This window comes from Eimeria maxima, genomic scaffold (assembly GCF_000499605.1).
Source record: "Eimeria maxima Weybridge genomic scaffold, Emw_scaff374, whole genome shotgun sequence".
Lineage (NCBI taxonomy): Eukaryota > Apicomplexa > Conoidasida > Eucoccidiorida > Eimeriidae > Eimeria > Eimeria maxima.
In genome coordinates, this window is record NW_013563827.1 from 20 (window position 1) to 27,987 (window position 27,968).

The 27,968-nt window shown below is 48.6% G+C and overlaps 4 protein-coding genes across 4 annotated transcripts; 2 read left to right on the forward strand and 2 right to left on the reverse strand.

Moving 5' to 3' along the window:
• Positions 1-327: 327 nt before the first annotated feature.
• On the reverse strand, positions 328-2,300 carry EMWEY_00030540 (hypothetical protein; the record flags this gene model as incomplete). The annotated part of the gene is made up of 4 exons (XM_013478295.1): positions 328-566; positions 917-1,095; positions 1,264-1,420; positions 1,874-2,300. Coding segments are annotated over 4 exons (1,002 nt in total), but the record flags the coding sequence as incomplete, so codon positions are not given.
• Positions 2,301-4,165: 1,865 nt separating this feature from the next.
• EMWEY_00030550 (aminotransferase, putative) lies at positions 4,166-9,861 on the reverse strand (the record flags this gene model as incomplete). The annotated part of the gene is made up of 12 exons (XM_013478296.1): positions 4,166-4,392; positions 4,894-4,960; positions 5,142-5,240; positions 5,471-5,617; positions 5,847-5,989; positions 6,358-6,853; positions 7,513-7,945; positions 8,061-8,085; positions 8,410-8,447; positions 8,563-8,640; positions 9,518-9,563; positions 9,846-9,861. 12 exons carry the CDS (start codon positions 9,859-9,861, stop codon positions 4,166-4,168), a joined length of 1,815 nt encoding a protein of 604 aa, XP_013333750.1.
• A 1,034-nt stretch (positions 9,862-10,895) lies between these two features.
• Positions 10,896-20,460, forward strand: EMWEY_00030560 (phosphatidylinositol transfer protein beta isoform, putative; the record flags this gene model as incomplete). The annotated part of the gene is made up of 24 exons (XM_013478297.1): positions 10,896-10,940; positions 11,210-11,385; positions 11,543-11,605; positions 11,741-11,777; positions 11,909-11,980; positions 12,091-12,162; positions 12,487-13,133; positions 13,318-13,865; positions 13,979-14,103; positions 14,254-14,333; positions 14,464-14,932; positions 15,193-15,234; positions 15,376-15,616; positions 15,712-16,128; positions 16,287-16,352; positions 16,746-17,590; positions 17,805-17,980; positions 18,100-18,137; positions 18,404-18,583; positions 18,754-18,992; positions 19,281-19,648; positions 19,775-19,852; positions 20,081-20,173; positions 20,373-20,460. 24 exons carry the CDS (start codon positions 10,896-10,898, stop codon positions 20,458-20,460), a joined length of 5,205 nt encoding a protein of 1,734 aa, XP_013333751.1.
• A 3,755-nt stretch (positions 20,461-24,215) lies between these two features.
• On the forward strand, positions 24,216-27,802 carry EMWEY_00030570 (kinesin motor domain-containing protein, putative; the record flags this gene model as incomplete). Its single annotated transcript, XM_013478298.1, has 8 exons — positions 24,216-24,230; positions 24,664-24,882; positions 25,154-25,486; positions 25,681-25,768; positions 25,953-26,050; positions 26,336-26,464; positions 26,691-26,933; positions 27,527-27,802. The coding sequence occupies 8 exons, from the start codon at positions 24,216-24,218 to the stop codon at positions 27,800-27,802; spliced, it is 1,401 nt and encodes a 466-aa protein (XP_013333752.1).
• Between the last annotated feature and the right edge of the window lie 166 nt (positions 27,803-27,968).

Sequence of the window (27,968 nt, forward strand, 5' to 3'; positions counted from 1 at the left end):
TATATATATATATAAATGCTTGTGTATGTGCGAGTGTATGTACGTATACATGCTGGGGTTGAGAACACAAGTACAACAAACCCTAAACCCTAAACCCTCACGCCATGAAATGTTTAGGTGGTTTTTGCCCGTCGTTAGGCTGTGAGCATATATAAGGATTGAACAGTGTCCTGTAGCCAATTATTGAGGCAAGTGCTTGGAGGAGACAGGAGACAGTCTCTGCTTGTTGTTTAATTCCTCTTGCATATCTGTATACGTTGCGTGTATGTGCTGAAGAGTCAGATGAGACAGGTGTCTCCTGTGGGTATAAAAGTGTCTCCTTTTTACAATTTGGCCATTTTCGTCTTTAATAAGCTGCCGAGCCGCGAGGTGATTAGCTGCTGCAGCGGGCTGCATGCCATCTACGAATCCAGGGACAGTTGGAGACAGAGCTAGGGAGAGACAGAGACGACTGTCATTCATTTGGCCATCAAAATACAACAAAGATCCTTTTAAGCCCGCAGCAGGTAAGAGAGGAAAGGCGAAAGAAGATGTGCGCGCAGACAAATAAGAAGTAGGGGGGACCTCTGCGTATATACAAAAGAGACAGTTGCCCTTGCAACAACAGCAATGTGTAAGCAGAAAAGGAGACAAACAGACGGACACGGGAGACAGCAAAACAGGAAGAGCAAAGCAAGAAATAACAAGAAAGACAGAGACAGCGGGGGGCAGCAGAGAGAGAAAGAGACACGAAAGAAAACTTAGAAAAGGAGACACATGGAGACATAACTAGGAGACAAGCAGGTAGAGGAGGAGACCATCCTGTCTTCTAATGAGAGACATTAGAAGACAGGAAATAGAAAGAAGGAGACACTTTTATTGACATTAGGAGACAAGGAGACAGCCGAAAAAAAAAACAAAAAGAAAAAAAACATACCTGTCTGTCCGCAGCAGACGAGCTGTGCAAGGAGACCGTAGGCCTTAACACCAAACCAGCAGTAAGGAATCTTCCACAGGCTATAGAGGGGCATTAATATAGCAAGAGGTTGTGCTATGTGGGGTGCAGCACGCAGCAGATGCGCTCTCTCCTCAAGGGCCTCGCAGACAAGAGACAGTCTGCATAAGGAGACAGAAGAAAGGAGACAACAAAAAAGGAGACAGTAGATATACTGCATGTATCTTTAGGAGACAACACAAGGAGAGACAGTAGAAACAGAGACAGCGGCACAGAAAGATAGAAACATGAGGTGCTGCTGCAGCAGCAGCAGCAGCAGCATGACTTACTGTCCCCAATCAAAGTCTTCGAAGGCTTTTTGTAGGTAACGAATACCTCCATGAATAAGTTTAGTACTTTTGCTGGATGTACCAGCAGCAAAATCATTTGCCTCTATTAAACAACATTTTAGTCCTCTTGTGCTTGCATCAAATAATACACCAACTCCTGTATAGACACCCCACACCGAATACATACACCTAAATGCATGCGCACGCATGCATCCATGCATGCATGCAGACATGCATGCAGGCATCCGTGAGAGTGCTTGCATGCATACGTATGCATGTACATATAAACATATAAACTCGTTTTGTTTGTGCATTTATCTGGTATCCGTGCATGCATTGCAGTGTATGTTCTGCTCTGCCCCTCTGCATGCATTTTTATGCTAGTATTTACTCTTTTTTATTGGCTTGCACATCTTATATACATCTTTTTATGGATTTAATTGTGGCGAGCAACCAAATGCATGCAGCAGCAGCAGCAGCAGCAGCAGCAACAACAACAACAGCAACGCTAGCTGGAGCAGCAACTGGTCCAAAGAACACGCAAAGAATAACTGCGCAGAAGAAACAGCGCAAAAGAGCAACAGCAGCAGCACCAACAGCAGCAGCTAACCGGCAGAGCCTCCTCCAATGACGAGGACATCAAACTGTTCTTGCTTCATCTTTGTTATCATTTCTTCTCTTGATGGTGGTAAATAAGGGGGGCCCCTCTTATGTACACCTGGAGGGAGGCCCCCCCCGAATATGCCAGGGGCCCCTTCGAAGAAGGCCTTGGGGCCCCCTTTAAAGGCATTTGAGGGGGCTCCCTGGAAGAGGCCCTTCGGGGCCCAATCATGGCCCTCTGTAGACGACGGGGGCCCCTTTGCTGGGTCCCCTGCAGGAGGGGGCCCCTCTGGATGCTCATACGTTGTAAGGTAATACTTAGTATCCTGAGGTACCTTTGCTTTGCTGTGTCTGCGGCAGAGAAGAGCAGAAGTGGCTGCTGCGCTGCACACGACAGCAGCGGACAGGGTGGTGAGGCCTTTGGATACAAAAGGCATCTTGGAGAAAGAGGTGAGAAGGTGGGCTCCGCAGGGTTTAGGGTTTAGGGTTTAGGTTTTAGGGTTTAGGACCCTCGATCCGCTGGCCCCAGGGCCACTGAGACCCAGGCGGTCGCTTGTGCAGCAGCAACACAGGACAGAGGGTGAAGCAGCAGAAAGAAGATGTATTCACAAGAAGTGTCAATTCTCCGAAGAAGGGTATGGAGACAGAAGAAGAGGGTTTAGGGTTTAGGGTTTAGTGTTTAGTGCTTTCGGGCAACTCGACGGCCGCCGCGCGCCCAAAGAGAGAAAGCTGGTTAGAGCTGCTTCTCCTGCGACTTGTTTGTAAGAAATAAACAAACTAGGGACTCTTTTTAATTGTATTTAATGAGAGTTTATCCTTTTTATACGCTAAAGAAGAGGTAAAATCCCCAAGGAAGAAGCAACGCGATGTCGGCAGCAGTTCAGTGGGCAACTGTGACAACGGTGATCTGCGGTGTATGTACACACCACGCTGCTGCCGTCCCCCTCTAGCTAGACATCTAATTATGCGTAACTTTAATTAATGTTTATTAGTACTTTAAATAATACTAATCATAACACCGTGCGCATGCAGCTTTCAGCACGCTAAACTTGCACATACACCTGAAATTTCGGTCTCTGGTTTGCAGCAACGGAAACCAACTTGACGGCAGCAACAACAGCAGCAATCGAATTGCCTCCTGCTACTATTGTTGCTGCTCTTTGTAATAAATTTGCTGTTGCTGCTGCAAGCAGCTCCACCGAGGGTGCAGCAGACCTCCGTGCCCCCCTCAAGAGCCACTGTGGCTGTCTATACACTCCGGTGGTGTTTCAAGCATCTCGCGGTCTCCCCGCTGCTCCCCGCAAATAAAAAACTCCAGGTGTACAGGCAACATAACAAGGACATAAGGACAAACACCTCTGCTTCCCTTGATACCCCGCCCGTAGCGGTAATAGACACCTAGTTCTACTCCGTATAGGCTCCGTACAAACCAATACAGCTTGCTACAGCTAGCCAGGGCTTTGGCTAGCCATATATGGCTCCGGCTACCTGCAGCTCACTAGGGATAGCTAGGAGCAGCTCAATAGGCATAGGTAACTCCAGCTCACCGGGGAAAGCAGTAGAACACTACTACGGCTAGCTGCATATCCCTGTAGCTAGATATACAGCTAGTCACAGACAGGGAGACAGTCTACGGTGTACGTACAGCAGGAAGTCTCTAAACACGGAGGGTACATCGCGGACCGGCGGAATGGTGCCGGGGTCCAAAGCATGTAAACCCTAAACCCTAATTCCTGCTGCTGCTAGGTAGGGTTTAGGGTTTGCGCAGCGGAGCAGCTCGATAGGCTGCCTGCAGATTGAAGGGCAAAATATGCCACCCTTCCTATACACACCTAAAGGAGAGCAAACTGCTATCTGCTGCTGCTGTTCTTGCCGCTGCTGCTGCTGCTGTTGTTCTTGCCGCTGCTGCCTGTGTTGCTGCTTCTGCTGCTGCTGTTGTTAACAGTGTTGCTCCCGCTGCGCGCCGTAAAGCGGAGAAGGTAAAAACATCTGCAGCATCCCGAACCTGCTGCCGCTGCTGCAGCAGCTGCTGCAGCTACCGCTTCTGCGTGTGCTGCTGCTGCTGCTGCTGGAAAGCAGCGCCGATGTGCTGATGATAAACAGGGGCCCCAAAGTGTTGTTAGGGGACCCTCTTCTTGGCAACAAAAAATATAAAAAAAAAGCAGCCGTGCTCGTTCACCTGCTCGTGCTGCTGCTGCTGCTGCTGCTGCTGCAACAGCAGCAAGAGGATCATTCGGAGCTCGTTTATGTTGCTGCTGCTGCCTCTTCTGTTCCTGCTGCAGTAATATATCAATATATTGAATTAATCAGAATATTTATTAACAAAATAGAGGTAAAATTCCTTGAATTTATGGATCATTTCCTTCAATAAGGCCTCATCAGGAAGAATACATATACGTACATGCAGGGTACCCTTTCTTTGCTCAAATCCGCTCCCTGCTACCCCAACTATTCCTGTAGCTTTTAATAACTCCATACAAAAATATAAATCAGGAGCCATTCCTGCTGCTGCTGCTGCTGCATGCGCTCCTGTACATACACCATAACACGCATAGGACAAACAACTTATACGGGCGCATGCCAATGCACAAGCAAACCTACACAATATATTAATGATTAATGCAGAGAGAGAGAGAGAGAGAGACAGATGAAGAGAGAGATATATAAACAATGAACACCAAACCCTAAACCCTAAACCCTAAACCCTCGACATACTTTGTGGGAGTTCGATTCTTGGGAATCCGAATACACTGCCTTCGATTTTTTGGCATGAGATTCCTGGTACTGCATTGAGGTGTCTGTACACCTGATCAGCTTTCCTTCTTATACTACGATAAATAGCTTGTTTTTCTCTAATAAAAACAGGATAAGATGGATCTCCTTGTCTAGGAGGATTACATAAATTAGTTAACATTAATTGACCAAATAAATTTGAACAAAGAGACATAGAGGATAATTTATATAATTGTTGTTTTACTGCTTGCTCTACATTCTCTATTAATACACAACCACCACGAAAACCACACTCACCCACCAACCCTTTGCTGCTGCTGTGTAACGAGAATATAGGGACCTCTGCTTGCTGCTGCATTACTACCTGCATGCATGCATGCATGCATCCATGAATACACACATAACACACAATAACAACCGCAGAACCATCACTAATGTCAGCAGCAGTAGCAGCAATATGGCTAAAGGCAGCCGCAGCAGCAGTATGGTTACTTCTGCTGTTCCTACAGCAGCAGCAGCAGCAGCAGCAGCAGCAACAACAATACCTTCCTCGCCGAGACGAAAGGAGTGTCTCCGTAGACATTTTCTTGATAAACTTCATCTGCTAATAAGACGAGGCCTTCTCGTTGACACAGCATAACAACCTGTACATACACCCCAACTCCTAACACTACCACCGTCAATGCATGCAGGGTTTAGGGTTTAGGGTTTCGTCGCGGGGCGAAGTCCCCCGTAACTGCACTGGATGCTGTGGACTAACGGGTCTCCCGAACTTCCAGAACCTATCCCCTAGCTCCCAAACCCTAAACCCTAAACCCTAAACCCTAATTGCTAGTTAGTGTTTGTATTGGGGTATATTCGGGTGTATAGGCACCTCTCTTATCTGGTCTTCCTTAATAAGTTGTCCTGTAGGGTTACCAGGGTTAATAACAACAATACCCCTAACATTTGTCCCCTCTGCTCTTGCCTCATTGAGTGCTCTCTCTACCTCTGCTGCCTCAAGAGACCACCCCTTGTCTTCCTAGCAGCAAACAATTAAACAAAAAAAAAAGGAATCAATATGTACACATGCATGCAGGGAAAAGGAGACAAAAGGAGACACCCCAATGAGAAAAAAACAGCAATAAAGGAGACAATAGAGGACTGACTGCGAGGCCCATTACACAGTTCCCCTGAAAAGAAGCTGCAGCAGCCAACAGCAGCAGCCAACAGCAGCAGCAGCAACAGCAGCAAGAGTTGGCTGAGCTAACATTAAGAAAATATCCAACACTTCTTGCTCCTATTCTTGTGAGTAGACCAGCATAGAGGGGATATTGAGGGATAGGGATGAGTAAGCCATCCTCAGGTCCCCTATATAATACCTCTATTATCCGAGCTACTGCAGCAGATGCACCTGCAGCAACAGCAGCAACAGCAGCAACAGCAGCAGGAGAGGAAGGAGGAGGATGCAAGAGAGCCGTAGGAGATATATATAAAATAAATAAAAAAGGTACCGTCAGTAAGAAAGAGGTCATCAGGGTCTGCTTGGTATCCATCCCTTATAAATAAACAAATAAGCAACTAAATAAATAAATAAATAAGTAAGTAAGTAAATAAATAAATAAATAAATAAATAAATAAAAAGTACCATCAGTAAGAAAGAGGTCATCAGGGTCTGCAGGGTATCCATCTCTTATAAATACATAAATAAACAACTAAATAAATAAATAAATAAATAAATAAATAAATAAATAAGTAAATAAATAAATAAATAAAAAGTACCATCAGTAAGAAAGAGGTCATCAGGGTCTGCAGGGTATCCATCTCTTTCTTGGAACCAAATGGCGATTTTTTGTCGGAAATGTTTGACGCCTTGGGAGTGTGAATAAGCACCAACAGATCCAACAGCAGCTAGATACTCTTTTGCCTTAGATGTTACATCATCAGGGAAGGGGACAGAGAAGGCAGCAGGACAAAAATCTAATGGAGGGAGAGCACCAGGAGCTCCTCCTCCTGCTCCTCCTGCTCCTCCTGATGCTCCTGATGCTCCTGATGCTCCTGATGCAGCAGGAGGAGCAGAAAGAATAACTGATGATATACCAGGCATACAATTTGCTGCTATACTACCAGGGGGGCCCCCAGGTAATGGGGAACCTATTAATCCAGAGGGGGGCCCCTCTTCTGCTGCTGCTGTCTCCTCCATTGATGGGGTACGGCAAAAGGCATTAGAATGTAAAGATAAACCCATTAAGGGAGGATACATTAAACACGCCAACACCTAATACATATTTACACACCAAACCCTAAACCCTAAACCCTAAACCCTAAATTGTATTAAGGGGATATAGGCAGCCAAGCTGTGTTAGTTCATTGTCTGTCTGACACTCCAAACCCTAGACACAAAGGTCCTATATAAACCCTAGTAGTAAACCCTAATATATATATACCCTAATAAGCAAGAGTACACCTTAATACAAAACCCTGACACTAAACCCTAAACCCTACCATAGAGGACTGGTGAGTTAGGTATAGCATAATGTCTGCGAGCTAAGAAGGGTTTAGGGTTTAGGGTTTAGGGTTTAGGGTTACCTGTCGGAAGAAGGAGATAGGGGGCTGTCCTAAGGCCTGAGGGTCTCCTATATTAACATAAATAAGACGCTTAAAGGGTAAATCGTGGTGGCCTTCTGCTAGCTTGAGGGACAATTCCTGTGCTAAGGAGACAGTTGGGCCCCTTACTGCATACTGATGTAGTAAGAAAAGGAGACAATAAGCAACAAACAAATAAATAACTATTAAATTATAAGACAAACAATTGCATGCATTTGCATATAAACAAAAGACGTACACTGCAAAAAGAGCGGAGGCTCGGGGGGAAAACCCGCGTCAGGGGATTAAAATAAGGGTTTAGGGTTTAGGGTTTAGGGTTTGGAGGAGCACCTGGCAATCCAGCACACGTTTAGGGAGTTCCGCTAGGGTTAGGGTTGGGCGTCTCCTGCTGCTGCGCATCTCTTCCTCGTGTCCATATTCTGCTGCTGCATCTGCTGCTGTTGTTGCTGCCATTGCTGCACCTGCTGCTGCACCTGCTGCTGTTGCTGCACCAGGAATTCCTGGGAAAGGACTCGTTATAGGAACGGCAGCAGCTGTGTCTTGCGGAGCTCCTGGCTTCAAGGGAGCTGCTGCTGCTGCTGCTGCTGCAGCAGCAGCAGCAATTGCTGCTGCTGATTGCTGCTGCTCTGCTGTCTTTGGGTACTCATCCATCTCGTGAGGCCGTTTGCCCCTGTGGTTTCCAGGGGGGCCCCGGGGGGCCCCCGAAGGACTGTTGTGAACACCAGGACTACTATGGTCTTCCATTGTCCTGCTGCTGAACCCGCTAAACCCTAAACGCTAAACCCTAAACCCTAAACCCTATACCATACACCCTAAACCCTAGACCCCAAACCACCCGGATTAATTGGACTACGGGTCGTCGCGCAGGGGGTCCGGACCGGTGACCTGTGCAAACCCTAATCCCTACACACCAAACCCTAAACCCTAGACCCTAAACCCTAAACCCTAAACCCGAAACTCTAAACTCTAAAGTATCAAGACAAGCATCTATCTTTCTTGCCAGCTTACGAGCCAGCAGTTTGTATGGAGAGAGGAGCAACACAGTTCGCTTGGAGCGCAGTTGCTGCTGCTGCTGCTGTTGTTGATGCTGTTGTTGATGCAGCCGCCGCCGCAGCAGCTGCTGCTGCGTGCTGCTGCAGTGTTGTGTCTTCCTGCTCTAGAGGAGTTATCTGCCCTTTTTTTTATTACCATTTACTATTTTTATAATTTAAACAAAGTTGCATTTACTTTCTTCCCCTTTCTTGCTGTTTATTGTTTGCTGCCACCTGCACAGCCATGCGCAAACCCTAAACCCTAAACCCCCGACCCCCCATCCTATGACATAAACCGCATACACAATGTCCCAAACCCTTAATACTAAACCCTAAACCCTAAATTTACTTTTTATGAACCCTCATGGCCAATCCATCAACCCCACCGTATAAATACAACCCCCCCACAATAACCACCCGTGTCTGACTGTCGGCAACGCAAACCCTAAACCCTAAACCCTAAGGCGGAACCCATCCCCCCCTCAACACGAAGCCGCTTTTATCTGTTCCCTTTGGGCTAAGGTTTTGAAGGTGTTGTGGGTCCCTATTCTCTAGGGTTTAGTGTTTAGTGTTCGAGTTGTGTCCATGGCCTAGGGTTTAGTGTTTATATTTTTGGGTTTAGGGTTTAGGGTTTGAGTTTTTTTCAGGGTTTAGGGTTTTCTTTTGGAGCTCTCCATAGCTCAGTTGGTAATCATGTACACAATCTATTAATAATATAATTAAGTAAGGAGCCAATTAGCTGCAAAACCCTAACACGTTACCTGGGTCTCCTGTCTCCTGCCTCCTCTCTGCTCTCTCGTGTCTTCTTAATGCTAGCCGAGAAGAAACAGAGAGAGAGACAGATGCAACAGAGACACAGGAGACAGAGAGGTGAACAGAAGGAACAGAGAGAGGGGAACAGTAGGGGCAGGGATAGAGGCAGAGGAGGCAGTAATAGGGAGACAGGGTATACATACTGGGAGAGACAGTATGCAATAAGGAGACAGTATAGAGGGAGACACTTTGTGTATCTCCGCATGCAACGACAAAACATAGAAAGCCCCAATTGTTGCATGCAGCAACACTCTATACATTTAAGGGACTCTTGTGTATTAAAGGAATAAATAAAATAATATATTAATGTTGTTGCTCTCTTTGTTTATTTTTCTTGTTTATTTATTCTCTCTTATTTGTCCCTTCTCTCTTTTTCTCCTCTTTTAATTCCTTAAACCCTTGCATGCATTTTGGGGTTTTCTCCTCTTTTCTCCAATAGCAAACCCCAACATTCTTGCAAAACCCTAAACCCTAAACCCTAATCCTCTTACCTGCAGGTGACATCGGGGAGCCCCAAGACCAACGAAGTGGCTGTGGCTGTTTGCAACCATAAACCCTAAAACCCTAAACACTAAACACTAAACCATATGAACCTAAGTCGTGAAGGGCAAAACCCTCAAACCCTAAACCCTAGAACCATAAACCCTAAAGAATAAATACAAGACAAACTCTATAGGGCTCGCAGACAGAGGCCAAGCAAAGACCCCAAAGGGTCCAGGGGGGGGCCACATTGTCTATAAGCCAATACCTATTATGCTGCATGCGTTGGACTGTATAAGTAGCTGTTAATAATAATAATATTATACAGAGGAGACCTACATAGATTGGGTAGCATATGCCGCAGGGGCCCCAGGGGACCCCATGTTTAGGGCCCCAAGAGGTATGGGGTCTAACAGCCTGTGAACAACAATAATATTGAATGTTTAGGGTTTAGGGTTTAGGGTTTGACGGGCTTGGCGGTACTGAGACATAAAGGATCTTCTTGTAACCTTATTTAGCTGTACGTACACCTCGGCATGCAGCAGACCCTAAAGGGTCCCTAACAGCCTAGAAAAGAATGGACGCAACGGCTAGGGGCCCCCAGGGGCCCCAGGGACCCTCAAGGCAACTTTAGATCAGGGGGGCCCCTTATAGGGGCCCCCATCCAACCCCCGTGCAACAGGCAGCGGTAGTGGGCCCATGGGGGCCCCTGATTATTAGTGTAGGAGGGGCCCCCGAATTGAAAACCCTTTTAAAATGTATATTTATAATTAATATAAAAAAGCAGAAATGCAGACAATATTGAGTATGGGCCCCTCGTAGTAGGCAGCAGCGACCGGTGTATGGGTACGGGGGCCCCCCGACAGGAACATTGGCGACCTTGGGGGCCCCCCTGGGACCTCGTTGGTTTTTTCTTCTTCTATGGATACGAATAATGAATTAAAACATTTAAAAAGGTAATTTAAACAACAAAGAATATGTGTTTTATATAGGGGGGCCCCCCATACACCCGAAGTTCTTCATCCTCATACAGGGGTTTCCTAGTAGACTGCGCCCTCGCACTCTCTCCTCGCTCTTTTACCAAGTACCCAGCTAGCTAGCTAGCTAGCTAGCTAGGCAGCTGGCTATCTAGCTAGAAAGCAAGCAAGCAAGGCTCCAGCTTCCGTGTCTGGGGGCAACGAGGCCTCCCGTGTGCTGCTGCCGTGCACCAACACAGCAGTAGCAACTCGGGTGTACAGACACCTCAGATTTGCTGCAGTGGCTTCCTCGCCTCCTAGCGTTCGTCATAGTCGACTGGAGGGCCCCCTTGTTAGACGTGTGGGGGCCCCTACGCGGGCTGCAGGGGCCCCTGCTGCTGCTCTTTGCTGCTTCTGCTGCTGCAGCAGCAAGATGAAAGTCGTAGAGTTTCGTCTTATTTTGCCCCTCACCCCTGAGGTAATTCCTCTTCTTTGTTTACCATGTCAATAGATACACTGCTGCTGCTGCTGCTGCTGCACCTGCTGCTGCTGCTGCTGCAGCTTCTGTACGTCTTGCTGCCTCTGGTGGTCTTGTTGTTTTTGTACCTGCTGTGGCTGTTTCTGCTGCTCTAATTCCTTCTATTGTACCTGATGTTGCTGTTATTGTTGTTGTTGCTGCTGCTGCTGCCGTTCTTGCACTTGCTGTTCCTGCTGCTGCTGCTGTTTCTGCTGATGCTGCTGCTGCAGGAGTACCGGCGCTGTCAGATATTTCTAATTGCTTTAGCTGCTCTAGAGACAGCAGAGGCGCAAAAGGAGACAGGGGGGGCCCCAAGGGGCCCCCTAATTCAGATATTGGCATCAGAGGATTATTGTAAAGATGGGGAGAAGGGACAATATACCCATAAAAGAATAGATATAGCGGAGTCAGCTAAACCCTAAACCCTAAACCCTAAACCCTCGCGAGGGACCCAAAATGGGGCAAGAACTTTTAGGGGGTTGAGGGCTGCCTTTTGTACTATGCAGCATGGGTAGACGCACTGCGCAAGGGTTTAGGGTTTAGGGTTTAGGGTTTGTGTGCAGCAAGCTGCCTGGGTGGCTCTTAAAGTTCGTAGATCGCGGGAGTTGCGCCTTTGAAGAAAAGTCGTAAGAAGAAGTGTTTAGGGTTTAGACACATTTATGCTAGGGTTTACGGTCGAGGGTTTGCGTTTTATAGTTTAAAATTGGGGTTTAGGGTTTAGGATTAGGGTTTAGGGTTTAGGGTTTATGATGTGTTCTCAGATGGAATGCTTACCCGCGCCTGCGCACGGAGTACGAGGTAAGGAAACCTTTTGATCCTTCATCTGCATCCTTGCTAGGATTTAGGGTTTAGGATTTACTGTGTAGTGTCTAGGGTTTAGGGTTTAGTGCTTAGGGTTTAGGGTTTAGGGTTTAGGGTTTTATGCTCAGTCGGAGAAGTTCTCAAAGGCGAAGATATCCATCACCAGCAATCATCTCTCGGGTGTCTGCACAGACGACAATGTATGCCATTTTGCTGCTGCTGCTGCTGCTGCTGTTGCTGCTGCTGCTGCTGGTGCTGCTGCGTGTACGTGGACATTAAGGGGGGGCCCCTATGTATTTTTTTTCTTTAGGCAATAAATTTGTCTCCTGAGGCCCTTCGCCGTAGGAAGATTGACGTTATTGATATTGTTAATGATGCAGGGGTAAGTTTATTATCTGTCTCCTTTTATCTGTCTCTTTTTCTTTGTCTCCTTTTATCTGTCTCTTTTTCTTTGTCTCCTTTTGTCTGTCTCCTTTTATCTGTCTCCTTTTAACTGTCTCCTTTTATCTGTCTCCTTTTGTTTGCCTCCTTTTGTTTGTCTCCTTTTATCTGTCTCCTTTTCCCTGTCTGCTTATCTTACCTGTCTTTATACATTAGGGTGTATATCTATTTTATATAATAAATAAATAAATATTATTGTTCCTGTATGTCTCCTTATATATAAGTGTCTCCTTTTATGTGTCTCCTTGTCTCCTTTTTTCTTAAGGGGTCTGCTGCAGAGGATCTCCGCTCGTGGAAGTCAGAGAAGGCCCAATTTGGTCCCCTTGCTCCTGATTGGTTTACCAATGTACCATTAGTACCCCCAAGGGCCCCCAGGGCCCCCCGTAAACCTAGGGCCCCCATACATAGGGGAGGGGGAGGCCCAAGAGGGGCCCCTATGGGGGCCCAAACGGGAGGCACCCAGGATGCTAACACCGGAGGTGCTGCTGACGGATCAGCAGGAAATCCAGGGGGGGGGCCAATAAGTACCCAAGGAGGCCCCCCCAACAATACAGGAGAAAACAGTGTTGGGGGCCCCTCAGGGTCTGGTCTTCCTTACGCTCGTCAGGGGAGTCCTTCGAATACCGCAGGGGTTGACGTGGGCCCCCCATTGGGGGCCCCCACCACAGGGTCCCTTGATTCAGGGGTTCGCACCACAGGACCCGCCCCTGAATCAGGGGCCTCCTTGGGGGCCCCCATGGGGGCCCCCCAGTTAGTACCCGCGTACCCTCTAATGACGTGCTACAAATGCTTTGAAGTAGACTTCCCCTACTTTGGCATTGTATCAGGAAGAATAGAGGGTTGGGTTGTTGCTGCTATGAGGCAGCAGCTGCTGCACTACCATAGGAAAGCCGTCAGCTGTATGGACAGGTGGTAAGACAGCAGCAAGTGCAGCAGTTCTACAGCAGCTGCAGCGGCAGCAGCAGCAACAGCATGTAGTGTTGCAGCAGCAAACTGTTCACACATATACTCTGGTTTGGGGGCCTGTGGGTCCCGCAACCTCTTCCAAGGCGCAAAGGTTAGGGTTTAGGGTTTAGGGTTTAGGGTTTGTGTTCAGGTACGACCTGTCTCTAGAAGAAGTTCGTGCCTTTGAAGAAGACGTGAGGGAGCAGTTGGCTGTTTTGTCTTCTCTTTCTCGCAATGCCTCGGGGGCCCCTCAGCAGCAGAGGGGGCCCCCGGAGGCCCCAGAAGGGGTCCCCTCCACTGAGGCCCCCCCTGCAGCAACTTCTGAGGACCAAAGGGAGACTGCCTCCTCTTCGGACTCTGAAGACGGAGGAGAGGGGGGCCCCTCAGCAGACAAGAAGGGGGGCCCCCAGGGGCCCCTGCAAGACATAGAAGAGACTTTAAATGACCCTGATGTCTATACAGGACGCAAGCTGCTGCCGCTGCATCTGTCCCCTCGCAGCATTGCGCTGCTGCAGCGGCTGCAGCAGGGTCTACTCAATAAATTCCCGACCTACTCCCAGCAGCAGCAGCAGCAGCAGCAGCAGCAGCAGCAGGGGAGGAACCGGAGCTTCTCTGGGAGCAACCGCGATAGCCCGGGCCCCCCCACACCAACTCCTAGGCGCGAGGGCCCCGTAAAGAATGGATACATACATAAATTAGGTACAGAGACGGGGCCCTGTCTCCTTTACTAGCTGCAGCAGCATTGTGCTGCTGCTTCAGGGGAACGCAACGTGTTGCTGCTTCTGCTTCTGCTGCTGCTGCTGCTGCTGCAGGGGATGGTCTATGGAGCAGCCGGTGGCACTTACGTTACTTTTTGCTGCGAGGGGGGAGACTGCAATACTTTGATGACCCAAGGGACCAAAAGGCTAAACAAGTCTTCTCTCTTGCAGGCGCCAAGGTAACCTGCTGCTGCTGCTGCTGCTGCTGTTGCTGGTGGTGGTGGTGGTGGTAGTGATGAAGGTGATGCCAATTGTGATGTTGTTGCTGCTGGTGATGATATGATGCACCCTTTAGGGTCTAGGGTTTAGGGTTTAGGGTTTGCATTCAGGTGGGCTGGGCCCCAGAAATGACCGAGAAACCCTTTTCCTTTTATGTAGAGACTGCAGCTAAGAGGCGCATTTACCTCAGGTGAGGGAGTTTAGGGTTTAGGGTTTAGGGTTTAGGGTATAGGGTTTAGGGTTTGGGGTTTAGGGTTTGCGGACACTGTTTCTGTTATTAGGGTTTACGGTTTAGGGTTTAGTAATGAGTATTCTTGCAGCGGAAGTAACGAGGAAGAGTCTCGGGCATGGCTATCGGCAATACGTGATTCAGCAGCGGCAATGGACAGCAGCAGCAGCAGCAGCAGCAGCAGCAGCAGCACAGGTTTAGCGGACAGCGCATATATGGACCTTCAAGAGTTTGCAGTTACGTCCTCTCAGGCCTCTGGGGGGCCCCATGGGGGCCACTCGGAAGCACCTGGGGCCCCGTACCTCTCCTCTTTGGGAGGAAGCCCTCCAACAACACAAGTTGACGGCAGTACCCTAATGACATCAGGGGCCCCCCCTCTTGGTCAGCCTGTCAAGGTAGCGGCAGTCTTTGCTTCGCATGCAGAGCCACCAGCGCCGCATGCTGTTGCTGCTGCTGCGTCTTCTGGGAGTCCAGCAGCAGCAGCAGCAGCAACGGATGTGAAGGACCCAGGAAGCAGCAGCAGCTGTCCACCGTCTGCTGCTAGCGACAATGGCAACGGGGTAAGAAGGATAAAGAATCTCCTCTCCTCAACTGTCTCTGTCTCATTTTTTGTCTCCTTTTCTGTCTCCTTCTGTTCTCCTTTTCTGTCTCCTTCTCTATCTCCTAGAACTTGTGCTCTCCTTCAACATTACCACCAGCATAGTCCCCTCCCCCTCTCCTCTCCTTCTGCCTTGGGGGCCCCTTGGGGGCCCCTTTCGGTGACCCCTTGTTGTTGTGTATAAGATGCGGAGGCGCAATTGTGTCTCTTTTGCTGCTGCAGGAGGAAGAAGACCCGCTGCAGCAGCAGATCTCTCAGCTGAAGGTGAGGCACCCCTTGCTGCACCTGCTGCTACTGCTGCTGCTGCTACGGCTGCTGCTGCTGCTGCTGCTACTGTTGATGCCACTTCTGCCGCTACTATCACTTCCACGGTTACTGCTATTGCTGCTGCTGCTGCTGCTGCAGGGGCCTTTAAAGGAGGCAATTAGAGGATTAACAGGGCGGTGGAGGAACAGTTGTTGTTTTGTGGGCGAAGAGGTGGGGGGCCCCCACATGGCCTACATGGCGCAGACCCAAGAGAAGGGGCCCCCAAGACAGGGGTCACCCCAAAAGAGAGGGGCCCTCAAGGGGCCCCCCAAACGAACCCTATATGAAGTTCTTGAGGAAGAAGAAGGAGGAGAATGCAAGCAGTCTCTTGCAGCAGAAGGTGCGTCCTTATTACTTGAATATACACGTCTACGTTTAGGGTTTAGGTCTAGGGTTTAGGGTTTAGGGTTTGCTGCTGTGTTTGTGTGGTTGCAGTCGCTGCAGTGGGGGCGCTTGCTCTGTCGCTGCTGCTGCTGCTGCTGTCTGCTGCATGCGTGGCTAGCTGCTGCAGCAACATCTTGTCTTTCTCCTTTCTGTTCTTAAATATGCTGTTGGGTCCCCTGAGGATCCTGATATTTGGTATATCGGAGTTTGGGGGCCCCTGGGGGCCCCTTAGTTTCCTGGGGGCCCCTCTGGCGTTGCTGGGAACTGCTGTCAGGGCAGCAGCAGCAGCTGCTGCTTCTGTTTTGCTGCTGTGGGTGGCCCTTCGGTGCTTCCTGCTGCTTCCGCGCTTGTGGGGCCCTGACGGGCAAGGGGGCCCCCAGAGGGCCCCCGTGCAGCTGAAGGCTGCATGCATTGCAGAGGGGCCCCCAGCGTCTGTGCTGCTCTCAGGGTTGCCTCCCGATGCAAACTGTAAGTTGCATTACAGCTCTAAGAGTCTGGGGGGCCCCCTATATTATATTATATATATACAATATATATAATATAATATATAATATATGTACCTAAACTGCATACATATAAGATTATATATAATGTATGTGTATCGCCTGTGTGTGTGTGTGCTGCAGCCTTAGTAGCAGGGGGGCCCCCTGACCCCTCCATTTTGGCTGTGGGTGGCCCCTTCTTAATGTCGAGTACGGAGACCCTCAGGCCTCTGGAGCTGCTGCTGAGGGGGCCCTCAACTGTACCCTCTCTTTGCTCCTGGGCGCTCCAAAGGGGGGCCCCCAGACTATCTGCTGCTGCTGGACGGCTTTTAGAGAGCATTATGCAGCAGTGGCAGCAGCACGAGCAGCAGCAGCAGCAGCAGCAGCAACGGAAAGTGCAGGCAGCCAGAAACCCTAGCAAGTCTGATGCAGCAAAGCATTTCCTGCTGCAGCTGCTGCAGGTGCTGCAGCAGCAGTCGCTTCTTATTTGCTGCTGGGGAGGTTTTGCCTTTAGAGGATTTTTAGGAGCCCTTATAGTGGCATTGGGGGGGCCCAACTGGGGGCCCCTGCGCATGCAGCGTGTCTCCTTTGTTGCCTCCGTAGAAGGCAATGGCTATCTCATCTTTTCTCAGCTGTCTCCTGCACCTCTTGAGGAATCGTTGGAGGCCCCCAAAGCGGACCCCAAAGCGGCCCTGCAAGGGGTCCCCCAAGAGGCCCCCCAAGGGCCTCCAGCAGCAGGGCCCCAGTGGGAGCTGCTCAAAGAATGGGTTTGTTGGCTCTTCGGAGAAGGGGCCCCCGGGTACTGGGTAGAGGTGCTGACAGGAGGGGCCCCCCAGAGGCGGGCCCCTCTTGATGGTGTAGGGGGCTTCGAGGCCCTATTAATAACCCCCTTACCCTATGCCCCAACTGGACCCCTTGTTAGGGGACAGGAGGAGGTACAGTTGCTGCAGCATCTGCTGCAGCAGCAACTGCTGCAGCAGCAGCAGCAGAGGGCGGAGAAGAAGAAGCAGAAGGGACACTGGTGTTTGGCGTCTCTTCGGTATCAGATATCCCCCCAGCATGAGGGACAGACGCCCCCCTCCTCTCCTGCTGCTGCTGCTGCTCCTGCTGTTGGAGGCCCTCCTTGTAGCAGCAGCAGCGAGACGTTGGCCTTCCATCTGCAGCATAGCGGGCTGTCTTCTACCTCAGCTTCTGGGGCCCCCTCTGCATGCATCGAGTGGAAAGAGGGGGGCCCCTGTCTAGTAACATGGGTAGGGGCTCTACGCTGGGGGCCCCCAGGTACGGTACCCTCTTGGATGGAGGCACTGCTAACGCAGCAAAAGGCAGCGGAGACAATGCAGTGTCTCGTTATGCAGCTGAGGGCCCGCAGGGGCCTCTCTTCTGGCAGCAGTACCCAGTGCAATGACCCCTTGGGGGCCCCCTCCAAGGGGATCCCCTCCCCTCTGCATGTAAGCTCGGCCCTCTCCTCTTTTTTATGCGACAGTACACCTCTACCTCTAAGAAAGAGGGGGCCCTCAGGACACCTGAGGGGGCTATGGGCTTAAGTACACGTTGGAGGGGGCCCTAGAGGGCCCCCTCTAGGGGGTCCTGGACAATAACGAATTAGCAAGACCTTTTGGGGGGGCCCTGCAGAGTGTATTGACGTTGTCTGAGAGTGTGCAGGTTAACTCAAAGGAAAGAATGCTTGGGGCCCCTCTTGATGGCCTAGGTATACAACGGGGGGCCCCCATGGATATTGCTGAGGGGCCCCTGTCGGAGTTTTATAGGACTCAGGGAGCCCTCGAGGCCCCCATGGCAAAGGCCTTGGCGAAGCAACGCTGCAGAGATACAATGATCAGGTAGGAACAGCAGCAGCAACAACAACAGCAGCAGCAGCAGCAACAGCAACAGCAACAGCAACAACAGCAGCAGCAGCGTTGAATTGGTTTGTGTTGAGTGCTGATGCTGTTCCTCTCAGGCCTTATCCTCTAGCAGGTTGGAGGAGGGGCCCCCATGGTACCCTAAGGCAAGAAGAGTCCCTGTTATTAGACAAGCAAAGGGGCCTCCTGCTGCAGCTGCTGCAGCGGCAGCAAGCAGATATCCCCAGAGGTAGCCATAAACCCTAAACCCTAGATTCACACATAAACACGAAACCCTAGACCTCCTGCTGAACTTAAGGTTTAGGGTTTAGGGTCTAGGGTTTGGGCGAGAGGGGCCTACTGTAGGCCTTAGTAGGTTCAAGGCTTTAGGGTTTAGGGTTTAGGGTTTATGGTATATCTCAGGCCATCGTCTCCCCTCTAACCACCTCCTGCCCATAGGGTTGCTGAGGCCCTCTTCGCTGCTGCTGCTGCTGCCAGACTGCATGGCACAGGGGCCCCCCATCCTTAAAAGAGCAGCGGCAGGGGGCCCCCTTGAGCGGTTTAAGGCCGCTCTAGCCTTTGCTGTCTCCATTCTGCACAGAGGTATGCTGTTGCTGCTGCTGCTGCTTGTGCTGCTGCTGCTGCGTTTGCGTATCCTAGCTTTGGTGCACCTGCTGCGGCTTTGCTGCTCCGCATTGGCTTAGTGCATTCTTCAAGGGGTTGGCGATTAGGGTTTAGGGTTTAGGGTTTAGGGTTTAAGGTGGTGTGAGCAGGTTGTTGGCAAGCTCCTCCGCTGGCTGCACTCTTAGGAGAGACATTTCAGGGTCATTTAGAGGAGCCTGCGGGGGCCCCCACGGCACCTTTGGGGGCCCCCCTGGGGGTCCCCCAAGGGGGTTGGCTGGTGTACGTGGAGCAGACAGGTGTGGGGCCCCCAAGTACCCTATTTTGTCTCTCGAGCCCGGGGGCCCTTGAGCAAGTATGGGGACATTTAACATTTACTGTGGAGTACCAGGTACGAAGGGGCCCCCCCCGCTTGCTTCCTTGCTTGCTGCTGCTGCTGCCTTCTGCCGGCAAGAAGCCCGTTACCTGTGGGGTCCCCTAAGTGTTGTGTATAGGGGCCCCTCTCGCTGTTGTGTAAATGGTTCTCCCTAGGAGTAAATCCTTAGCTGCGGGGCCCCCTAACGAGACCCCCTGGTAACTATGTTGAGGGGGCCCCTAAGGAGGGCCCCCTTGTTGCTCTGTGAAGGCCCCCCCCCCCTTTATATTATTTGTATATTTATATTTGTGTTATTATTTGCAGAGAAATGGTTGTATTATATCTATAGAGGGGACAGTTAAGGTCTCTTTCTTAAGAGAGGAGACTGTCTCCTTTTCTTTGCCTAGCTTATATATAAAGGGCCTCGTGTGGGGCCCCCGTCTCTTCTATTGGCAGGGGCCCCTTAAGGTTCAGGGTCAGCATATGCGCTGTACCCTCATGGTTGCTGGATACACCTCTAAGAGGGCCCCTCATGGGGGGCCCCCGTGTGATGAAGTCATTGGTGTCGTGTTGCCTGGGGGGCCCCACCAGGCAACAGATAATAATAGCCAAGGGGGGGCCCCAGGGGCCCCCAAGCCATTGGGTATTATTACGGGCTCCTACACGGACAGGATCTTCTGGGACAATGAAGAGTAAGCTTGCTGCTGCTGTTGCTGCTGCTGCTACAGTTGTTGCTGCTGCTACAGTTGTTGCTGCTGTCGTCTGTGTTTGCTGTTGCTACTGCTGCTGCTGCTGCAGTGTCTTTACGTTTGCTGCAGGATATGGAGTGTATATACACCGCAAGCTTTGTCTCTCTATCATGTCCCTGAGGAGGAGGCCCTACCAATAGACAGCAGGTATGCCGTCTCCTTTGTCCCCTCTGTCTCCTTTGTCTCCTTTGTCCCCTTTGTCTCCTTTGTCCCCTTTGTCTCCTCCTTTTTACTTTAGAAGGGGGACAGACAGGCATTAGGGCCCCCAAGACCACTTGGGGGCCCCACAGAGGCCTCTGTCTCCAGTACTATCTCTTTTATGTCCTGCTGCTGCTGTTGCTGTTGCTGCTGCTGCTGTTGCTGCTGCTGCTGCAGGTTTAGGGTGGATAGCATGCTGCTGCTGCAGGGGGAAGAAGAAAAAGCTGCTGCTGTTAGGAGGAGACAGCTGGAGCTCGAGGCAGCAGACATGTAAGCGGCTATATATGCAGCAGGGGCTCGTTGCTGCTGCTGCTGCTGCTGGTGCTGGTGCTGTCTTCAGTTGCTGCTTCTGTCCCTTTTCCTACTCTTTGTGTCTCCTGTGTGTCTCTTGTCCTTAGTGTCTCCTTTGTCTCCTGCACTTTTTTGTCTCCTTTTGTTTATCTCCTTTTTTTGCTGCTACCTGCTGCAGTGCCAGCCAACAAAAGGCCATCGGCCGTCACTCGGAGGGGCCCCAAGAACTTATGGGGGGACCCTCTGGACCCAGCGGCCCCATTTGAGGTCTGGGGGCCCCCGAGGCACCCACAATATTTCAAGGCCCCTTTGCAGGGGCCCCCTTGTTTTTTTACCTTCAACTCCTGCCCCAAGGGGGCCTCTAAGTCTTTTACTCCTCCAGTCTTAGTTCTAGTAGAGGCTGGGGGGCCCCCTGGGGGCCCCTACGCCTGTCGTCTTAGGTTTAGTTCCAATAGAGTCTGAGGGGCCCCGAAGGCCCCCCCCAGGGGCCCCCTCAGGGGCCCCTATGCTGTAAAGAATCCGCCAAATATATTTCTACCGAACCCTGGGTTGTAATGCTGCCCTGTAGGGTGTACGTACACCGCAATGCAATACACATACGAGACACGCCAAATCAACAGAGCAACAGCAGCAACAGCAGCAACAGCAGCAACAGCAACAGCAGCAACAGCAACAGCAGCAACAACAGCAACAGCAGTGTTGCTGACTTGGGGTAGAGAGATCAGGCTTGACGCGGTAGGCAACAATGCGGGGGGCCCCCACAGCATCTTCAGGGGGGGCCCCCTTGACGTCTTCTTTATATATTCTCCTGGTACCTCTTATGCGGTTAAAGGGGCCCTTATCTAGCGGAAAAGGGGACAGCAAAGAGAAAGGAGACAGAGGAGACAGGAGAGACAGACGGGCCAGAGAAGACAGACGACACATTTTAGGGTTTAGGGTTTAGGGTTTACGATCTAGGGTTTAGGGTTTAGGGTTTAGGATTACCATTATGTTTAGCAGCAATCATTCTTAATAATCCTTCCTTGTGTTCTTTCCCTAAATCTTCTATATGAGGAGACAGGGCCTTCCTGCATATTGTGTTGTTCTTTTGTAGCCATTGCTGCATGCAGACACAATTCTTAACTGTCTCCTCCTGCTGCTCCCTGTTGCTGCTGCTGCTGCTGCTCTGTCTCCTTCCTTAGTATAGCCATATTTATAGCAGATTAAAAGACAGGGGCACTAGGGGGCCCCCAGGGGGCCCCTGGGGGCCCCTCGGTGGGCCCTCAGGGGGCCCTCACCAGGCATTCTTTCTTAGAGGAGAAGGACGTGAGGGGCCCATAAGTGATGCCTCTAAAAGAGGGACCTGAGGCAGCCAACCTACAGAAAAGGAGACACTAGGGGCCCCCCCAACTAAAAGAGGGGCCCCTTGGAGGGGCCCCCCATGATACACAGAAGGGAACCTTGAAGAGGGCCCCCTTTTTTATAGGAGGCCCCTAAGAGAGGTACTCCCAAAGTAGAGGAAACCCGTTTGACTGTCCTCCACTAGGTAAGGGGGGCCCCCGTCTAGGGCCCCCTTTTCTGTAGGGGGCCCCTGTTCTTACGGACTCTAGAGGGGCCCCGTGGATTAAGAAAAGGGATTAAATGAGTTTAATGGGGGCCCCCAGAGGGGGAAAAAGTCATAGAAAGGGAAGGGACTTAAGGAAGATTAAGACCTATAACTAGCCTACCAGGAGGAGAAAGAGGGGGGCCCCCAGGGGACCCAGGGGCCCCTGTTATACGGAGGCCCCTCTTAGGTCCGATTGTCTGCTGGCTATCCATTGTAAGAGAGCCCTTTGCCTGCTGCTGCTGCTGTTGCTGCTGCTGCTGCTGTTGTTGCTGCTGTTGTTGTTACGCGGAGGTGACCCTAGGGGAGAGCTCCTCAGGTGACCCGGGCAGGCTAAACCCTAAACCCTAAACACTAAACCCTAATTCATGTGTAAACCCCTAATCTTACGAATTATAAATCTTTATAAAAGGAAGATGATGTGCCTGTACACCCCAAGCAATAAACCCTAATCACAGGGGCCCCCCTGCAAACCCTTGGAGGCCCGTTTTAGTCTCCTGGGGGCCCCTGGGGGCCCCAGCTGCTCGTGTTTGTTTGTTTATCTGTTGTATATTGAGTATATAATTATATATTTAATCTATTTGTAGTTGTTTAGATAATATTGTTGTTTTTATGTCTCTTTTTGTTGCTTTCTTCTTGCTAAAGGAGAAGGAAAAACATTGACAATAAGAGAAGGCCTTATTTGTCCCCAAGAACAATTAGGGTTTAGGGTTTAGGGTTTAGGGTTTACGAAGCTAAAGGCGAGACCCTCAACCTCCTAATTTAGTGATCCTTTACTGTTGAGGACTATCTAGGGTTTAGGGTTTAGGGTTTACTGTCTAGGCCTATCGAGGCACTGAGGAGGAAGAGACAGAGGGACAGGGGCCCAGCAAAACAAAAGGAGACAAAAGGAGACAAAAGGAGACAGACACTCTAAACCCCAGCAAACGAAGAAGACACCACAGAGAAGAATCCCGTAGAATAGACAAGGATTAGGGTTTAGGGTTTAGGGTTTAGGGTTTAGGGTTTAGTGTTTGGAGCGTCGGAAACAGAAAAATCATCTATGGTGTATAGGCAACTTTTTTTTTCTTCCTTTCTTTTTATTAAATAAAAAAGGAGACAAAAAAGAAATACAATAAAAAAGGAGACAAAAAAAGGGCAACTTATTAACTATTCACAGTCCCTCTTCTTTTATATACAAACAAAGGAGACAATAGCAATAAAGAAAAGAAAAAGGAGACAAAAAGGAGACAAAAGGGGGACAAAAGGGAGATAAAAAAAAGGAGATAAAAAATAGATAAAGAGGGGGACAAAAAAAGAGACAAAAAAGGAGATAAAAAGGAGAGACAGAAAAAAAAAAGAAAAAAGGAATAAAAGGAGACACTTAAATTGAATAAAAGGAGACACTAAAATACACAAAAGGAGACACTAAATTAGACAAAAAGGAGACACAACCCTAAAGGAGACACAATAAAGGAGACACAATAAAGGAGACACAATAAAGGAGACACAATAAAGGAGACACAATAAAGGAGACAGTATAGAGTAGACAGTATAGAATAGAGAGCAAAAGGGAGACAGTAAAAAGGAGACAGTATAAAAAAAGGAGACAGTATAAAAAAAGGAGACAGTATAAAAAAAGGAGACAGTAATAAAAAGGAGACAGTAATAAAAAGGAGACAGGATGGGTCAAGAAGGGACAGTACGTATGAGTCCTAATGTTCGTGCCTTATTAAGAGTAAGACCTGTCTCCTTAGAGACAGTAGAGGGACTAACCTATGATAAAGAAAAGAATATAGTAGAAATAAATATAAATAAATATAATTATAATAATAATATAAATAATATAAATAATAATATAAATAATAATAATAATATAAATAATAATATAAATAATAATAATAATAATAATATAAATAATAATATAAATATAAATAATAATATAAATATAAATAATAATAATAATAATAATAATAAGGAGACAGTACTTATATTTCGTTTTAATTCCCTTCTTATAGATGCAACACAGGAGACAGTATATAATAACTGTCTCCCTCCTATACTAAAGGGGACACTAGAGGGACTCAATGCTAGTGTTATGGCCTATGGACAGGTAAGAGGAATAATACATACTGTCTCCTTCTTACTGTCTCCTTTATTGTCTCCTTTATTGTCTCCTTCTCTGTCTCCTTGTTACTGTCTCCTTTATTGTCTGTCTCCTTGTTACTGTCTCCTATGAGGACTCAATGCTAGTGTTATGGCCTATGGACAGGTAACGGACAATTCTTACTGTCTCCTTCCCTGTCTCCTTTATTGCCTGTATCCTTTACTGTCTCCTTTATTGTCTGTCTCCTTGTCTGTCTCCTTTATTGTCTGTCTCCTTGTCTGTCTCCTTTATTGCCTGTCTCCTTTATTGTCTGTCTCCTTTACTGTCTCCTATGAGGTCTTAATGCTAGTGTTATGACCTATGGACAGGTAAGGGACACTTTATTATCTGTCTCCTTTATTGTCTGTCTTCTTGGCTGTCTCCTTGGCTGTCTCCTTTATTGCCTGTCTCCTTTATTGTCTGTCTCCTTTATTGTCTGTCTCCTTTATTGTCTGTCTCCTCTATTGTCTCATTTATACTGTGTCATTTGCTGTCTGTCCCCTTTATACTGTCTCCTTTATTGTCTGTCTCCTTTACTGTCTCCTTTATTGTCTCCTGTACTGTCTTAGTGTCTAGGGTTTGCTGGTGCTTCCTATTGTTCCCTATAGTGTACTAGTGCTTTCTAGGGTTTCTATTGTTACCTAGGATTTTCTAGGGTTTAATTAGGGTTTAGGGTTTAGGGTTTAGTGTTTAGGGTTTAGTGTTTAGGGTTTAGGGTTTAGGGTTTAGGGTTTAGGGTTTAGGGTTTGTGTCTGTCTGCAGACGGGTGCAGGGAAAACATATACTATGTTTGGTAGTCAAGAGAGTTATGCTAGTCGTGGTTTAGTTCCTCGTTTTATTAATGATTTATTTAATTTATTAAATAAACAACATGAATATTATTCTGCTGTTTTTGTCTCCTTTTGTCAACTTGATGCTGAATTACTCTTTGATCTACTCGCTATACAAGGACTTGATTCACAAACAGGAAATGAATTACAGGTAGGGTTTAGGGTTTAGGGTTTAGGGTTTAGGGCTTTTGAGGGTTTAGGGTTTAGTGCGTAAAGATTTAAATTGTGTAGATTGTGTTCGTGCTTGTTTCCTGTTCATTAGAATTGTTTATTATTTATTATTATTTATTATTGCTTATTATGGTTAATTATGGTTTATGAGGGTTTATGAGGGTTTATTAGGGTTTATGAGGGTTTAGGGTTTAGGGTTTAGGGTTTAGGGTTTAGGGTTTGGAGTGTAATTTTTTTTTTTTTTGTATCAGATACAAGAGGATGCAAGAGGAGGTGTATTTGTTCGTGGATTAAGTCTTCGTCAATGTGCAAATGCAGAGGAAGCATTAACATGTTTTTTTAAGGGATTTAATTTACGTAGTGTTTCTTCTCATGGTATAAACCCTAGCAGCAGCAGAAGTCATTGTATATTTACGGTGTATATACACTCTAAATCACGTAATGATACAACACAAGGAATAAAAAGTAGTAAAATACATTTTATTGATCTTGCTGGTTGCGAACGACCTAAGAAAACATTAGCAGAAGGAAGTCTCCTTAGAGGGACTGCATTCATCAATAAAAGTCTATCTATACTTGAAATGGTAAGGGTTTAGGGTTTAGGGTTTAGGGTTTAGGGTCTAGGGTTTTGGGTTTTGGGTTTGAGGGTTTGAGTTTGAGGGTTTAGGGTTTGGGGGATTAGGGTTTACGGTCGAATGCTCAGTGCGTATGTGGGGTTGGGGTTGTAGGGTTTAGGGTTTAGGGTTTAGGGTTTAGGGTTTATTTAGGGTTTATGCAGGTTGTTGTTGCTCTTGGGGAGAAAGGGAGAGATCATATACCCTATCGATCTAGTCGTCTTACTCATCTGCTTAAGGATACACTTGGAGGTTCGTTAGGGTTTAGGGTTTAGGGTTTAGGGTTTAGGGTTTAGGGGTTAGTGTTTTAGGGTTTAGGGTTTAGGGTTTGTTCCCTAACTGCTGACGGCTTGCTCACAAAACCACCCTATATCTGCTGCTGCTGCTTCTGCTGCTGCTACTACCACTGCTGCTGCTGCTGCTGCTGCTGCTGCAGGAAACAGCAACACTTGTTTAATAGCCAATATATGGCCAGAAAAAGAATACTTAGAGGAGACACTCTCTACCTTGCGCTTCTCTCAGAGAATGATGAGGGTAATTGCTGCTGCTGCTGCTGCTGTTGCTGCTGCTACTGCTGCTGCTGCTGCTGCTGCTCTCCTGCTGCTGCTCTTTTCAGCCTACTGTCCTAAGCTCTTCCCTGGCAAGCAGAGACTAGCTAGCTAGCTAGCTAGCTAGCTAGCTAGCTAGTTGACTGGCTAGCTAACCACTTACCTAGCCTATCGCGAGTCTCCGCTTCATCTGTTGCATATGCTGCTGCTGCTGCTGCTGCTGTTGCTGGTGCTGCTGCTGCTGCTGCTGCTGTTGCTGGTGCTGCTGCAGGTATCTAATAAAGCAGTAGTGAATATAATAGTAGACCCATTAGTTTTATCTAAAAGATTAGAGAAAGATGTACAAAGATTAAGACAAGAATTACAAATCACTAACTCCCTCATGGGAAGACCTCCACAAGTAAACCCTAAACCCTAAACCCTAAACCCTAAACCCTAAACCCTAAACCCTAAACCCTAAACCGTAGGTCCTTCTCCAGGAAGCTTGAGTGTTCGTCTTCTGCACACGAGGGTTTAGGGTTTAAGAGGTTTAGGGTTGAGGGTTTGTCACAAGCCGGATTCAAAGCTAGAGTAAGTGTGGCTAGGGTTTAGGGTTTAGGGTTTAGGGTTTAGGGTTTGTGTCTCAGTCTTACGACGCCTCCTCTCCTGAAGAATTGGAGGAAATGAGGAAAACAGCAACACTCTATCTTAACGGAGAGCAAGAGGAGATACAATTTACTTCCGTCAGGTGCAGCAGCAGCAGCAACAAAGACAACAACAACAACAACAGCAGCAGCAGCAGCAGCACGAGCAGGAGCAACAGTAGCAGCAAGAGCAGCAGCAGCAGCAGCTGTGTTGTCAGCAATTCCAATACAGTAGTGGCAGCGATAGTGAGCAGCACTTGCTTATAGCACCAGCAGCAGCAGAGGCAGCAGCAGCAGCAGCAGCAGCAGCAGAAGCAGCAGCAGAAGCAGCAGCAGCAAAAGCAGCACGCATGCATGCATGCATGCATTTTAAGGTGTATGCACTGGCAAACAGCAGCTCAGCTGCTTGTCCCGCCCTCCACCGCTACTGCTGCTGTTGCTGCTTCTGCTGCTACTGCTGCTGTTGTTGTTGTTGCTGCTGCTGCTGTTGTAGGCAAGTGGAGGAGCTGCTGCAGATGATGCGTTCTGTCTATCAAGAGACAACAGCAGCAATTAGAAGGGAAGCAGCAGAAGCAACATCTGCTGCTGCTGCTGCTGCTGCTGCTGTCTCTACACCCGATAGTGACGCGTCAGAAGCAGCAGCAGCAGCAGCAGCAAAATTAAAAGGGACACCTACTACACCAAAGGGAGGAAAGGACCAAAATAAAAATAATCAGCAGGGGCCCCAAGGGGCCCCCCCAGGGTCCCCTGCAGGAACGCCTAAACCTATACAAAGTAAGTCTTAGGGTTTTTTATTGTTGTGTAGGGTTTAGGGTTTAGGGTTTAGGGTTTTTGTCTAGGGTTTGGCCCCCTTGGGGTATCAAAAGAAAATTCTTTCAGGGCAGATTACAACAACGACAACAGCAACTGCAGCAGCAGCAGCAACTGCAGCAGCAGCAGCAGCAGCAGCAGCAGCAGGAGCAGGAGCAGGAAGGGTTTGTGTGTGTCTGTGTACAGAAGTTGGGTATGAAGACACAACAGTTGGTGGTGTCTCCTTAGGGACAGACACAGATCAATCAGAGATACCCCCATTAGATAGATTAGATGACACAAGACTACCTCTCTCTCATCAGTAAGGGTTTAGGGTTTAGGGTTTAGGGTTTAGTGTTGTTATTTATATTTGTTTTTTCGACCTCTTGTTTATTTTTATTGTTTTCGATTTTTCATTAAATTTTAATTTTTAGGGTTTAGGGTTTAGGGTTTAGGGTTTAGGGTTTAGGGTTTAGGGTTTAGGGTTTAGGG